A 13,527-nucleotide genomic window follows, 5' to 3' on the forward strand; every position below is an offset into this window, starting at 1 on the left:
GAATCGATGTGTAGATGGAAGCTACTGCATAGTCTCTGGAATTAGTTTAGGAGAGTTTTGGGGTTTTTTTTTGTATCTTATGCTTGTGTGCAAGGTTTTAAGGGGATAGATAAGTCAGGAGTGAAGTTCAGGAAAATGAGAAAATGAGGAGGAAACATTATGTTTTAATGTTTTCTTTTGTTTCGTACTACCCAAATCTATGTTAATTAGCAATAAATTAAATTATTTTTTCCCAAGTTGAGTGTGTTTTGAGTGAGTTATTGGTAAGCAATCTCTCTAGTTTTAGCTGGACCATAAGATTTCTCATCCTATTTCCTCCTTCTGCCAAGCTGAAAGTGAGGAACAGGTGAGGAACTGGTTGGGTGTTTGACTGTGTGTCAAGGATGGTTTTTTTGGTGTTGTGGTTTTGGTTTTTTGTGGTTTTTTTTTAAAGAAAAATTGGAATATTTTAATTTATTTTTCCTAATGTTTGAATAATTCATTCTTCCTTAAGTTTTAGCTAGTTTCTGGTGAACAGGTTTTAAGTGGAAAAACCTGTAAAAACCTCTGAAGAGTGAATCTTCCTTAATACAAGTCACCATTTTATCAAAGAATCCTGAATTAAACCAGAATGAGCTTGGTGGCAGAAATTAAATTGCAGGCACTACTTCTCCTTCTCCTTCCAATCCTTATTGTCAGCAGTATGCATAATCTTTTGTCTCTCTAAATTCAGTAAAGCCACTGCATACATTGAGGAAATGGACAGCACTGCAGATGTGATGTTTCCAGCAGTGCCCCAGGTTGTCTCGCTTCTGATGCAGGATGATACTGCTAAAAGCACCCTGCAACTGGCTATCCTGTTGTGTGTGTAACGGAACGGCTTGTTTCTATACGCTTTTGTCCAGCTTACTCATTCTGTGCTCTGGAACACTGAAAAAGTATTCAGTTGTGGAAAATGACAACTAAAAGCAGCAGGCTGTTACTATGTTAGAGGCAGAGAGGTCTTTCTGCTGACCTAATTCAGAAGGAGAACTTCCAAGGAGGGTCACTAAATGACCCTAACGTGTGACAGCTGTTTCTGCAATGAGTATATCTTGCTGATCTAAATAGGTCTTTGGTACTGGGCTGTGCTGTCAAACTAATAACCGGTTCCAGAGGATGAGTTGGACACATGGAATAAGGGCCAGAAATATGGGGACTTCTAAACCCAAAGCTGAGCAGGCAGGAAGGTGAGGAGAAGCTAAATGCTGGCAAACAAGGGCCCCGAGTAGGCCTTACAGAGCTTTCCAGAAACAGTTTGCATCTTGGGTTTTGTGAGTAGAGCTGTGCCACGAGCAGCTGAGCAGCAGATTTTACCAGCGTTGACTGAACAGCCTCCGGTGTCAGCCATCTGTCCCATCTGCAGGAGGCTGCTGTCCCAGACAGTGCTGGCAGAGGGACAACAGACTTGCGCATCTGCTGTTCTTGTGTGAAGTCAGGTGTTCTAAACTGTTGATCAAGCACGATTTGGAGAGTGGGGGGGAGGGAAAGAAAGGTGAATTTGGCACTAGCAAAAGGCACACATGCTTCGTTCCTGCTTGATTCTGTGGGGAACAGCAACAAACTGCTGGGAAGAATGCAGTTGTAACTTGGCTGCACTTTGCCAGGGATGTATGAATTCAGGCCATTCATTTTACATTTCTACTAGTTTCTAATTAAGTCGAGTGGTTTCACTCTGGGATTTTCCAATGTAGTGTGTCTGGATTTGGGAGAACTGACTTTGTTGCTGTCAAATAAGAGTACAGGTCATGGAGTTAGCACGGGCATTTTCCAGGTTTGTATGGTCAGAGGTGACACATGAATTGTAGCAACTCACTACTACCTGGGGTTTGTGGTTTTGTTTGCTCTTGTTTTCAATTTAAAAAGCCACATGGCATTCATTCATATCTCCTTTTATTAAGTATGCCTGCATGAAGGCTTTATTTTGATGATACAGTTTTAGTAATAAGCATGGTTCTGATAGAATGATGCTTAGCAGTTTGCTTTCCTGGAGCAGGTGTAGGAAAGACTAGATAACCCCTTCATTTTGTGTAAATGCCAGCCCATAGGCATGCAATCCCAAGTGTTCAGACTTCCATAAAACTGGATCCATCTGTGCCATGGAAAACACCAATGATACCCTGACCCTCTACTGCTGGCTTGTCAGCGCTCCAAGTGGGAGTGATGGTGTTACCAGCCCGATGAGGGAAGTGGACTCCAATGGTTTTTTTTACCAGCACCAGATCCATCTCCTTGGACCCTATATATTTCCAGGCAGGCTTCAGGCTTCAGTGTGCAGCTTGAGCTGTGAATGCCAAAGGTGATGCAGGTCTAGAGCTGCTAAGTCCAATTTATACTGTAAAAGAGAGGAAGGAAAGTTTTTAATGCTGGGAGTTAGGTAGTCTTTATTGGGAAAAGATGAGGTAGTGTTTGCAGCTGATGGAGGTCTGCTACGGGGTGTTTTGTTCTAGGGAATTAATGCTCATAGATTAGTTGATTCTTTTTTTCCCTAGGGTTTAGACTAAGCAGCATGGGCAGGGCTGTGAGGAGCTCCCTAACTCGCATATCAATGTTTCTGCATTTTTCTGACCTATCTCTGTGGACAGACGTTTTCAAGCTGCTTAACACCGACACAGCAGTTTAGCAGGCTTCTCACAACCTGTCTTGTCCCTTTCCTCAGGTCTTTGCCAGCCTCAAAGCCCAGGAACAGTAGGAGCAGAACCTTTCTCAGCTAAAATTTCGCTATACAGGTCCAGATGATCCTGACCATCCCAATCTGATCTGACTAACAGTCACAATGCCCCATATGGATGGTGACCATCAAGTGGTGAGTGTTAATTAACAAACGCTGCTTTGCATTTTTCCTCCCCCAGGGGTTTGTCTCTGTAGTTGTTTGCTGCACTGTGGCAGAACCATAAATAATCAGTTCTTAATGAACAACTTGCCAATTGCAAGTTTAATTCATGGATGAAACGTTAGGTATCCCTAGCTCCTGTTTACAGACTACAGCTCTAAAAATATGTTCACGAGCAATTAATGAATACTTCATTTGCTCTTTTCCATTCAAGATGTTAAATGGGTCATGTGACATTTATGTTTTAGGAATGCTGCCAGTCATCTTCACATGCCCCTTATCCAACTTTGAGCTAACACAGCCCAGATGGCACTCGTGTAGGACGCCACAAGTGCTCCAACCTACTGGACTATAATGAGATTCAGACCAAACATGAGTTTGTTACAGAAGAAACTTAAAACCCCAAAGTGACTGGAGAAATATCACCTTACCAGTACAGCAGTACTCTGTGGTCTGCCAAAACCTCGTGTTTCTACCAGAACCTCAGACCTGAGGCTTGCCTTTGGGAGTTCAACAGTTACTACAATATGTGTGAACTGCTGACGTACTGCAGTGGCTCCATTGGCACAGATGGGCAGGTATGTGACAGTGAAGTGCCTTCCTCTCTCTACAGGAGATTTTGGAAGCATGAGTCTAATGTAAACTGTTACTAAGGATTGCATGAGGAAGGATTTTGTCACTATGCAGGCAGTTTGGCATGTGTTCCCTTAAATGTTTTTAGAAGTAAATATTTGTTCATTTGCACTGTATTTCTGTGCACAGCCATGATTAATCTTCCTGGTAACTGAGCACAGTTTACCGCATTGCTGTCGCTTCTACTCTGGATTTTAGAAACTCTGGTTTTTTGACTCAAAAGAGCTTTTCCAAACTGTGTATGTACTTTGTGCTATCACCTAAAGCCCTACAATTTTGTTGTCTTACGGAAGTAAAGTATGTTGCTGACCCTGGAAACGTGTTTTAAGGCTGCAGGAAGAAAAAGTTCTTTACAAAAAACCCCAAAACAGTCTTAATTAGAAGCTCTAATTTATGCTTATGGTATTCTGGCTTTAAGCAGAGCTGTCACATAGGTGAGATTTTATAAATAGAAGCTTGGCTGATAAGAAAGAAGCAAAAAGAAGTTTACCCAAAATATGACTTTTTTTTATATAATTTCCCTGAGTAAAACAGGCTGTTGTTCCAGGCATTTGATTTGAATTACATCAAACATTGATCACAAAGCAGGCAGGTGTCTCCTCTGTGCAGAGCAGATTGCATTTACTTGTAAAATAGTCCAAGGCACAAGCACCCTACAGCAATTGCACTTAAATTGCAGGGGGCTGTAGGCCCTCTGTGCTGACTCCACGTTTAGATAGCCTTGGCTCAGCAGCTTGATGCTTTCCCATTCCATAGGTGCTCAACTGATGCTCTGTGGCCAAAGAAGATTTATTTACTAATGGGCTTGGCTGCCCATTCTGGTTGCTTGGTGGTGGCTTGGTTGTAGAGAGGCCCAACTCTAAAGCAGATGTTCTCATGGAGAGATAGACCCCAGCGATGAATTTGTACACAGTTACAGGGCAACAGAAACACTGTAGATAGCCTTGTGCAGAAGTGCCAGAGAAAGGGACCTTACTGAAGTACGTAAGGTACTGGAGTATCTTAACCTTGGTATCTGTGTGACGAAAAATCCCAGACCCTTTTTTCCTCCTGCCTGCACTGTGTTGTATCAGCATATGTGGGTATACTTCAGATGAGTCCGGTCTTATGTCAGCGAAAGGGAGAAAAAACATATCTGCCTTAATGGATTGAACCATTAGCAGGTGTAAATGAACGCATTTCTTCTGAAGCTGGTGGGTTCAGAGAGCTGTCTCTGAACAACCAGTGTGACAGGGTTTAATATCTAGGTGGAGCACCAGGGTTTAGGTAAGTGTTTTAAATCTCCAGATGCACAAAATATACGAAGAGCCTTCCTTTAAAAATGCAGTTGGGAAATGCTGGTGGTAAAATCATTGGCTTCTTCCTCCCTAGACTCCCTCTATCCCACAAGTATGTGAATTAATGATGAAAGGCGACTAGCGGTGAACTTCTGAAGAGAGATTCATTTCCAGGACCAGCTGGTGATGTCCCACCCAAGTGCGTACCCAGCCTGTCCACCTGGAGCATTTGTAGAGCTGTCTATCTGGCAGAGGAGAAAGGTACCATGGGAAAGGGTCTGTCTCAGTGTAGAAGGGAGAATAAGTCAGTCACTTTCTTTTCTGGGGTGCAAGCTAATTTCTTTCCATTCTCTTGCTTTGCTTTTGTATGCTGATTTATACCATGCCAGGCATCAGGATTAATTATGGGAAATTATAGTTTCCCTTTAACTCTTTCAGGAACATCTCTGGCATCAATGGTGATGTCTGCTGACCACCCTAGCCTCACATTTACACTCAGTCTCCTACAGAGCAAGCCAACCTTCCACCAGCAGAATTTTGTTTCTGACTTCGCTGTGAGTTTGCATTCAGACTTGAGTTTAGCAAAGCAAAGGAAATGTCAGCTTTTAACATGCTCTCCGTGCAGTCATCAACACTATCCAGTCAGTGTGAATGCCTGAACCTGTGCTCCTGCTAGCATTAGCTGGCACCATTCACTGAGCAGGCCAGCGCTGGAGCACTCTCTTGAAGAATGTTATCTTACCTTAATGTTATCTCACTTGGCATTGCCAGGAAACTCTGATCCAGGAGCTGCTGCTGCGGTTATGGGAAGCTAGGTCTTTTCCCCACATGGGGCAAAGCTGCTTAACTCCTGCTGAGCTTGGAAGTCAGTGGGAACTACTGTGGCCCCAAAGCCTGTGCCTCTGAGAGGGTAGAAGAGGCTTGCTTGAAAGTCTTGCTTTGGTGAGAGGGACTCAGCCCAGTTACTCAGCTCCAGCTGAGCTGGCAGGAAAGGAGACACATTCACAAAATCATCTTCTCAGAGAGATTTAGTATTTTAGATTTGGACATTGACATATTTGATTCTCACCACCATGGCAAGGTCAATCCCTCTAAGGCCTGATACTACTTATATATTAGTCCTCATTTTACAGAGAAGTAGAGGAGAAGCAGTGTGTGTCAGTGCCTTGCCTATGCTGCTGAAGCGCGTTGACAGTGTTGGTGCATACACTTCGTGTGTGAGGTAAAGCACCACGATCATACACAGTTTATGGAAGTGTTTATGTCCAAGTTCATGAAAGTGTTTTAAGGTGCTGCTGGGAATTTGGCTTCACCTCAGGGGCCATGTGAGCTGGAAGAGTGACTGTTCAGAGCCTGTGGAGATACGCATTTCTCTGATCTTTTCGCAGGTACGAGATTATTCGAGTACTTACGCTGTGAATTTCATCCTTTGCCTTGCTGCGCTTCATCAGCAATCTGCCCTTCCCATCGTCTGCAACCCTCAGGACCCAATTGCATTTAATATGGATATCAGGTTCCTACAGGTACACCATTTTACTTAGAACTTACATGGTTTTCTATGAAGCCACATGAGCAAAACCATCCAAAGGCAACTTCAGGCTGCAAGGCAGGTGTTCCGTAACCACTGAAAGAGATGGTCTGACATAGGCCATCCAGTACCAATTGTCAAGAGAAAATCAAGGAGTATTTCAGATGGGTTCAGAAAGGAGTTTTAAAGATCTAGTAGATTGCTCAAGATGTCATCCTGTCACATGAGATAAAAGCAAACTAAAATATTTTTTTTTAGTAATTAAAATATCATTTATCCATTTATTTACCTCACAGTCCAGCCCACTCCAAAGTACTTGGACGCTTTTCCGCAGGAAGGCAGGGGCTGAAGAGGGGGAGGGAATTTTAGTTCTAAGTGACGTTGTTTTCAAAAATAGCATGTAGTGCTAAAGTTGATTTTTAAAACTGAGATTCAATGTAATGGAATTGCACCAAGTGGGTCTTTTTATCAAGCAGTGGGAAGCACTTAATGGGTATTGAATCGAAACGCTACTTTTAAAGACACTGTTTCGGCAATGGACTTCATGCTGCCACCTTTTAACACAGGATGTTTATGATACACAGGAAGATGATTTTATGAGGAAGGAAATAACTGGAGTTGTGGTGGTATCTGCATATTAGGTTAATTTTGCACTTCTGCGTATATCATTGCATCTTTATGACTGTTATGCCTTGATTTATTGTGGCCAACAAGATTAAATACTGGTGTGAGACTGTTTAGTTCTTTACCTTATTTCTGTACCGGAGAGCTGTTCACCTTCTGTTCCCTTTTGTATCTCCCTGGTATTGCATGTGTGGTGGGTCCCAACACGTTGCATTCATGGGGCAGGCACAGACCAGTGGCCTAGAGCCAGCTTCCTCCATCCAAATATGCTGGGCACTGTTGGGCTTCTGCAGCCACAAGGCGTTTGCAGTGGGGAAGGCAGGAGGGTGGTGACTGGGCAGGAGGGTCCTACCACTGCACCTGAGGAGTTAACCTTCTTGCAGGAAACTCCAGTGTGGTCTCCAAGCATGGCTTACTGGCAGAGTTACTTTTCTGGGCATCTTCTAGGTTGCAAATGGAACATGTACAGTGCTGGTAGGGGCAGACAAGGTTTCTGATCCTGTGCTCATTGGTTTGAATATATGAATTGTTACTTAGAGCAGGGGAAATCAGTTGGTCTTGAGCTAGGTCCTAGTCTTTACCTGGTTTTATGGGCCTCTTGCCCACAGCCCTGTTCTCCCAGTAACTTTTGCAAGTGTCACTGAAAAGACACATTGCTGTCCTGTATCTGAGGAAACAAACTTTTGCTATTTTACTTGGCAAAGTTGAAATAAAGCGCTACAGTTGTTTATTTTAATGGGTCATGATGAGAAGCACAACAGGAGATTTATGTATGTAGAAGGGATTCTTACAAATGCTGCGTACTGCTGAAAGGTTTGATCCACACATCACTACTATGGCAGTGGTGTACAATGATCATTGTAAAGCTACAACCAAGGCATTTTCTTGATCGTTTAATTTCACTTTTCCCCACAGGTCAGTGACCCAGTGGCAACAGAGTTCAGTCTAAATACTGAAATGTTTCTTCTGTCCAGTAAGGACCCTTGGATCTCTGATGGATCAATGGGATTTGGAGAAGGCGCTGATGTAGCCTTTAGTAAAGGTTAAAAAAAAGTCAATTGTGCATTCAGCATATTAGGAAAGCAAAAACAGAACCACTTTTAACAAGACCTGAGTATGTATTTTACGAGTTTTATAACCCCTATGTGGTCTATGTATTTGCACTGCAGAAAAGAAGAATACAGAAGCACTAAAATATGATGTAATTTAGTGTAATTGAAACAGGCTTTGGTTCTGTTTATGGGCTCGGAGGGGAAAAGCATTCCAAAGGTAGGTATAGTATTTAGGTACATAGATCTGAAACCACAGTTCTGAAAACTGTTGCTTAGCTACTACATAATCACATATTTCCTCACTCTGGTTGCTTTGCTTCCAAGCTGTCAACAATAGAACTTTCTGCCCCATTTGGGGGGGGACTAAATAATTTCTAGTCTGAAATTATTCTAGTTAGAAACGCAGGAATTGAATACTTGTACACCTGAGGCTCCTCGACTTGGTCATGCGCCTTTTCTCAGTTACAGACCGGATGCACAGTAACTGCAGCTGGCTTCAGCCAAGATGCTCAGAGTCATTCTTGATTTTTTTGGAGTTCTGGCCCAGGTGCTCTCACACTCTGTACTTACTCACTGGAGCTGTTATCAGGTTCCAGGGAAAGTCCTGGTAATGGCAGTATTGGGCCAGAAATAATTTTGTATTTAATTGGTCCCTTATTTTAGTTCTCAGTCCGAAAGCCAAATGTCCAGTTAAGAACTTTATTTGGCTTGATATCATGCTATCACACTGGGTAGTTTCTTATACATGAATATGGGTTGCCATCTAGTGAAGAGAAGGGAAAAGCTTAAAAATGAGCTGCACTGTAAGAAACCACACGTCAGTACGAATTGTAACAGAAAATAAGACTAAAGCCCATGGTAAATTAATAGTAATAGTCATGGAACAGAGTGTGCTCATGTGCCAAGGGCACACTTGAAGCTATATCATTCATGTCCTGAGGATTTTAAAGAACAGTGATTGGTTATAACTTGATCTAACAATTTAAAATTGACTGGTATAATGTAAAATGTGTTAATTTGCTTTATTAGGATCTGAAATCTATGGCCAAGTGATGGTGGATCCAGTTCAGAATCTTGGTGACTCCTTCAGCTGTACCATTGAGAAGGTGTTCCTTTGTGCTGAAGCTGGTGGGTATATGCCCAAGTACAGCCCAGACAATCAGGAATACGGATGTCTGGCTGACTCACCCTCCCTCTTGTATAGATTCAAGATCTGGTATGTAAATGAAGAGTTACAGTAGCAGGCATTTTTAGATCCCAGATTTCCATACGAATCTGGAAATACTAGACTTACTTCCTTTAAGAAAAAGCTCCACCAGAGACACAAGCAAGAGTCTTTGGAAACCTGGAGTTTTGTGCTATACTAGCAGCTGATCACACGAATGCTTTTCCTCTGGCAAAACAGCCTTGTTCTGATGGCTTCAGCATGCTATCCACTCCACTCTTCCAGATATGTTGTCTGATATGTATAGCACAAAAATTCTTTCCTGCTTAGATGGCTGAGGATGGAGACCAGAACATGCAGGTATTCGTGGGCACTGTTAGTGACAGACTTGAGCAACATATTTGCTTTGTTCCTTCTCCCCAGCAGTGTAGAAACAGTGACAGCATTGCCTTGTAACCCTGAGCTACTCTCTTGCAGTCTTGCTTTTGGTGCAGACATGTACAAATGTGGCTGCAAGCAGAAGTCACTGGTTTAGCTTATCAAGGGAGCCTTTTACAAGGGAGAAAACTAAGAAATTAATTTGATTTTCCTGCAACTTGGGGTGAAAAAAACCTGTAGTTGGTTTGTGAAATAAGAAGAGAGAACCTTGCATCCTGCTTTAAGTTAAATTAATTCAAATTCCTGAAGTCTTTTTTTGGTCTCCTGGAGTGAGTGGTGCTTGCCTAAATTAAGACCAGTGTTTTGTTAGGTAAATACAGTAGCCTTTCTTCATTAACACTAGAAAGAAATAGACTCTTTTAGAGCATAGTTTATCTGACCCACTTCAGCAGTCTGCATTACGAAAAGATTAATCCTATCTCCATGTGTCTATTTCTGCCGTTGACTTTAATTAGACATATTTGGCAGCAAACCTGGGGCATCTGTCTGGATGAACCTGAGGCTTGGTGTTTTCCCAGCTTATAGTAAATGTGCGTGAGGGGGTGGTTCTGGCTTGCTGGGGTTTCATGCACGTGGGGTTTTTTTAAGGTGGCAGCTGGCCGAGAATGGTACATTCACACTATCTACACAGTCTGATCAAAGGAGAATGCACACAGGCACAATGGCAAAAGAAGTCTTGACTACTGCTACATGTTGTCCTCTGCTAAAGGAAGCGTTGGCACCACAGCATTTAAACACAGCAGAAGAGCCAACAAAGACACAACGGTCTTCATGCAAGACATGGGAGCAGATAAGAACAGGGGCACAAATATTCAGCATATTGCACTTGATCATTCTGACAAAGCTGTCATTGTCCAGAAAGGCGTGATCCCAGCTGGCGCACCACACCACAGGCACACTCTGGAAATGACAAGCAGGGACTCTGGAAATGGTGGTGTGCCTGTTACTGGAGGCATGGCAGGACTGCTGCTCCTGCTCTGCACTGTGATCCTAACTCTTCTTGTTGAAGCAGAGGAAACAGTGCTCTGCTTGGAAAAGTGAAGCACCCATCAACCACTCCAGCAGCAGTGAGAGTTCCAAAGTGTAGCCAATTTCTTGGATGCTTGTCTTGTATCATGTAACTTCACCAAGAAGCAGACTCTCAAATCTAGCTCTTGCCTGACTTCTTCGCACAGACATTTGGCTGCTCTGGTTCTAGTGCTGGTTCAAGTATTTGTCATGAGCAGCTATTTCTGACAGGATTGGTGTTAGCAGAGGCTCCTGTGGGAGTGACTTTAATTTACCAAATTCAAACTAATACTCCATGACTTCGAGTTGATGCTTTATTCTTGGTTGGTTGGCTTTTGGATTTGTGTTTTTATTTTTAAACCTAGCTTTTAAACCATGGTTTGAACATGCAGCTGTGAACGTGCCTTATATCCATCATGGAAGGTTGGTGCTTAGATGGATGCTGGTTTTGATTACATGTACAGTATCTAGCTTTCATGCAACTGTTTTTTGTTGTTGTTTTTGTAATAATTATTGCAAGGGAAAGAAGAAGGTAGTATGAGAATAGAAGCTAAGTAGTAGATGACAGTGTTCTGTTAAATGAGTGGTATCAAGTTTTGTCTTAAATTTTAATGAGGACCTCAGACATATGGACAGGAGACACACAGGTAAGGCTGTAGTTGTGGTTACCTGTAAGGAGATCATTACATGTGATCAATGAGAATCAGAACTCTTGTAAAGCCACACTAGAAAAATAGTATGTTATTGTTTAGGTGCTGGCTGACCTTAGTGCTTTCAAGCATCCTTAACCAGATTCTAGTACACCAGAATAATACCAATTCCCGTACTACACAGATAATTGCCTACCTTCCTCAGCTTGATTAGAGCAACAAAATACAGGCAAGTACTTCTAAAGGCAACTTGTTTTGACAGGTGGCGCTGGGGAATTGCTTGTACCAGCTAAAGCAAGTAATTTTTTACTTCTTTTTTAATACTTAGAAGAAAACAGATTTCGTATAGCTAGTGGGATGCCATTTGGGAGATGAAAGCTTAGTTCCTTTTGCTTTCTGGATGCTGGCACTTGAGAATTGTTAGCACAAATGAAGTGCTGCTTAACTATGCAGTAAAGCTTCCCTTCTGCTTCAAGGTTTTTATTTAGGCTAGTTGTAAACAAATGGTCATGGCTTGGTTTGGGTTTTTGATGGTGGTGGTGGGTTTTGTTGTTTGGTGGGTTTTTTTTTTTGGTGAAAAGGGATGCTTTTAAAAGAAGGCTTCAGCATTGCAGCATTTTTGTTTTGGGCACACTAAGTGTAAGCACTTACTTAAACTGATTTCTAGGGCTGTAAAGTGTTGTGGACTTGCTGTTAACTCTGCTGTATGTACCAAGTTCTTTTGCCTTTCTGAAGGGCAAAGTGTGATTAGCAACCTGTTCTCAGCTGGTGTCTGTGACTGTCACTTGAAACTTATCTAATATACTAAGAAGGACTGTGCTGCTGTGTCTGCAGTCCATATGGGTGAATGAAGTTTCAGCTTTTTCTTTAGGTTTAGTTTTGCTTAAGTGCTGAAGCTCTAAAATCCTGCTTTTTATAGGGATGCATTTCTCCCCGTTTACACAACACTGAGGCCTTTTGATATGTGTTCTTAAACAGGCCAAAATTGAACAAAGATTACTCAATGGAAACTGAGCATTTAGTCTGTTGGGAGGTTTTGTATTTTTGTTTTGTTCGGTTTTGCCTTTTTTGGCGGGTTGTTTGTTGTTTTTTTTTTTCCCCCCTAGTAAATTCCAAAGTTATGCTCCATTAGGTGATGGTATTGGGAAACTCGGGATTTCATCTCAGCCTTTCTGTGCTAGATACCTAAAAAAGAATGGGTGGCACAGGAAACACTCAGGCTCAGTGCTGTTTGAGCAGCTGTGAACAGTGTGACTTGCCAGGCAGTGACTAGTCAGCCCCAGCTCTTTTCACAGTAACCAACAAACACTTTACCACAGTCGTTTAAGAGAAGGGGGTGTCCTGAGTTCAGGGGGCTTAAACCACGACAGGGGGTTGGTTTACATTTTGTTATGTTTTCTGTTCTGACTTGTTGCTGTTTGCCAGTAAAAACAGTTCTACAATTCTTAGGCCATTCTGATTAAGTACAAACCTCAGTGTGACTGACTTACCTTTCTTCTGTCACAGCTTTTAAGCAGAAAATGTCACTGTTTATTCCAATCTGTATATATGTTACGTTGCTTATTAGTTCTTGAGGTAGTATCAAAGAACAGAGTATACTGAATTTAATTTCACTGCACAAAGGTAAGTAAGGTCAGAGACATGGAATTTCCAGAAACGGGGTTTGACTGGTGGTGGCTCATGACACAAACCCTCAATTAAATACTTCTGTTGATTATAATGGAGTAAGTGTTCATCACACCCTAAGAGATAAAAAAATTGGGGATGATTTAAATGGGTATTCAAGTGGAAACATTAATGAAAAAAAAAGCCACGTGAAGCCTTATTAATAAATGAAGCCTATTTTATTACTTCAAGTGTTAATGGTAAAAAAAATTCAGCACAGCTGTTGCATTTAAAAAAGTGAAACTACATTAAGTACTATGTTTCTAGTTCAGTAAACAGATGAACCCGATGTCCTTTAATGACATAATAGTTGAGCATTATACAGTACATCTTATGAAGACCCGTAAATTAAAGAACTACTTTTTAAATTTAGTGATTATAAAAATTCTGCATTCACAGCTTTAGCTTCTTTTTTCTTCCACGACCATCAGGAGTACCATCCATTTTGCGCTTCTGTGCCTGGAAGGTAAGATTTCAATACGTTATTGTGATACAAAAGGATTGTAAGCAAGCAATGCCTTTCTAGTCAAAGCAGATGGAGATGATTTACACCCTGGCAGCTTTAAAAAGTGATAAATTACAGATGATGTAATACAGCAAACATGCACATCCTCCTCAGGATAGCTGTTGTTTTGT

At 41.9% G+C, this 13,527-nt stretch overlaps 1 protein-coding gene and 1 pseudogene across 7 annotated transcripts in view; one reads left to right on the forward strand and one right to left on the reverse strand.

The window, feature by feature from the left end:
* The window catches only part of LOC308232805 (FRAS1-related extracellular matrix protein 2-like), a 52,957-nt pseudogene extending 42,348 nt beyond the window's left edge, over positions 1–10,609 (forward strand). Inside the window, exons 12-23 of the transcript in view lie at positions 616–853; positions 2,067–2,374; positions 2,678–2,810; positions 3,100–3,429; positions 4,732–4,750; positions 4,856–4,960; positions 5,200–5,315; positions 6,150–6,284; positions 7,829–7,955; positions 8,995–9,181; positions 9,268–9,422; positions 10,164–10,609. The product of the transcript in view is annotated as an FRAS1-related extracellular matrix protein 2-like (transcript). The remainder of the gene's footprint in view (positions 1–615; positions 854–2,066; positions 2,375–2,677; positions 2,811–3,099; positions 3,430–4,731; positions 4,751–4,855; positions 4,961–5,199; positions 5,316–6,149; positions 6,285–7,828; positions 7,956–8,994; positions 9,182–9,267; positions 9,423–10,163) is intronic.
* Positions 10,610–13,054: 2,445 nt separating this feature from the next.
* SMARCA5 (SNF2 related chromatin remodeling ATPase 5) overlaps positions 13,055–13,527 on the reverse strand; it is a 33,506-nt gene continuing 33,033 nt past the window's right edge. For all 6 annotated transcript variants that reach the window (XM_080613722.1, XM_080613721.1, XM_080613720.1 and 3 more), the window contains one exon: positions 13,055–13,350. In XM_080613722.1, coding sequence (XP_080469848.1) covers positions 13,285–13,350 — 66 coding nt within the window. In that variant the 3' untranslated portion in view covers positions 13,055–13,284. The remainder of the gene's footprint in view (positions 13,351–13,527) is intronic.

Source organism: Psittacula echo (genome assembly GCF_963264785.1).
Source record: "Psittacula echo genome assembly, chromosome: 1".
Lineage (NCBI taxonomy): Eukaryota > Metazoa > Chordata > Aves > Psittaciformes > Psittacidae > Psittacula > Psittacula echo.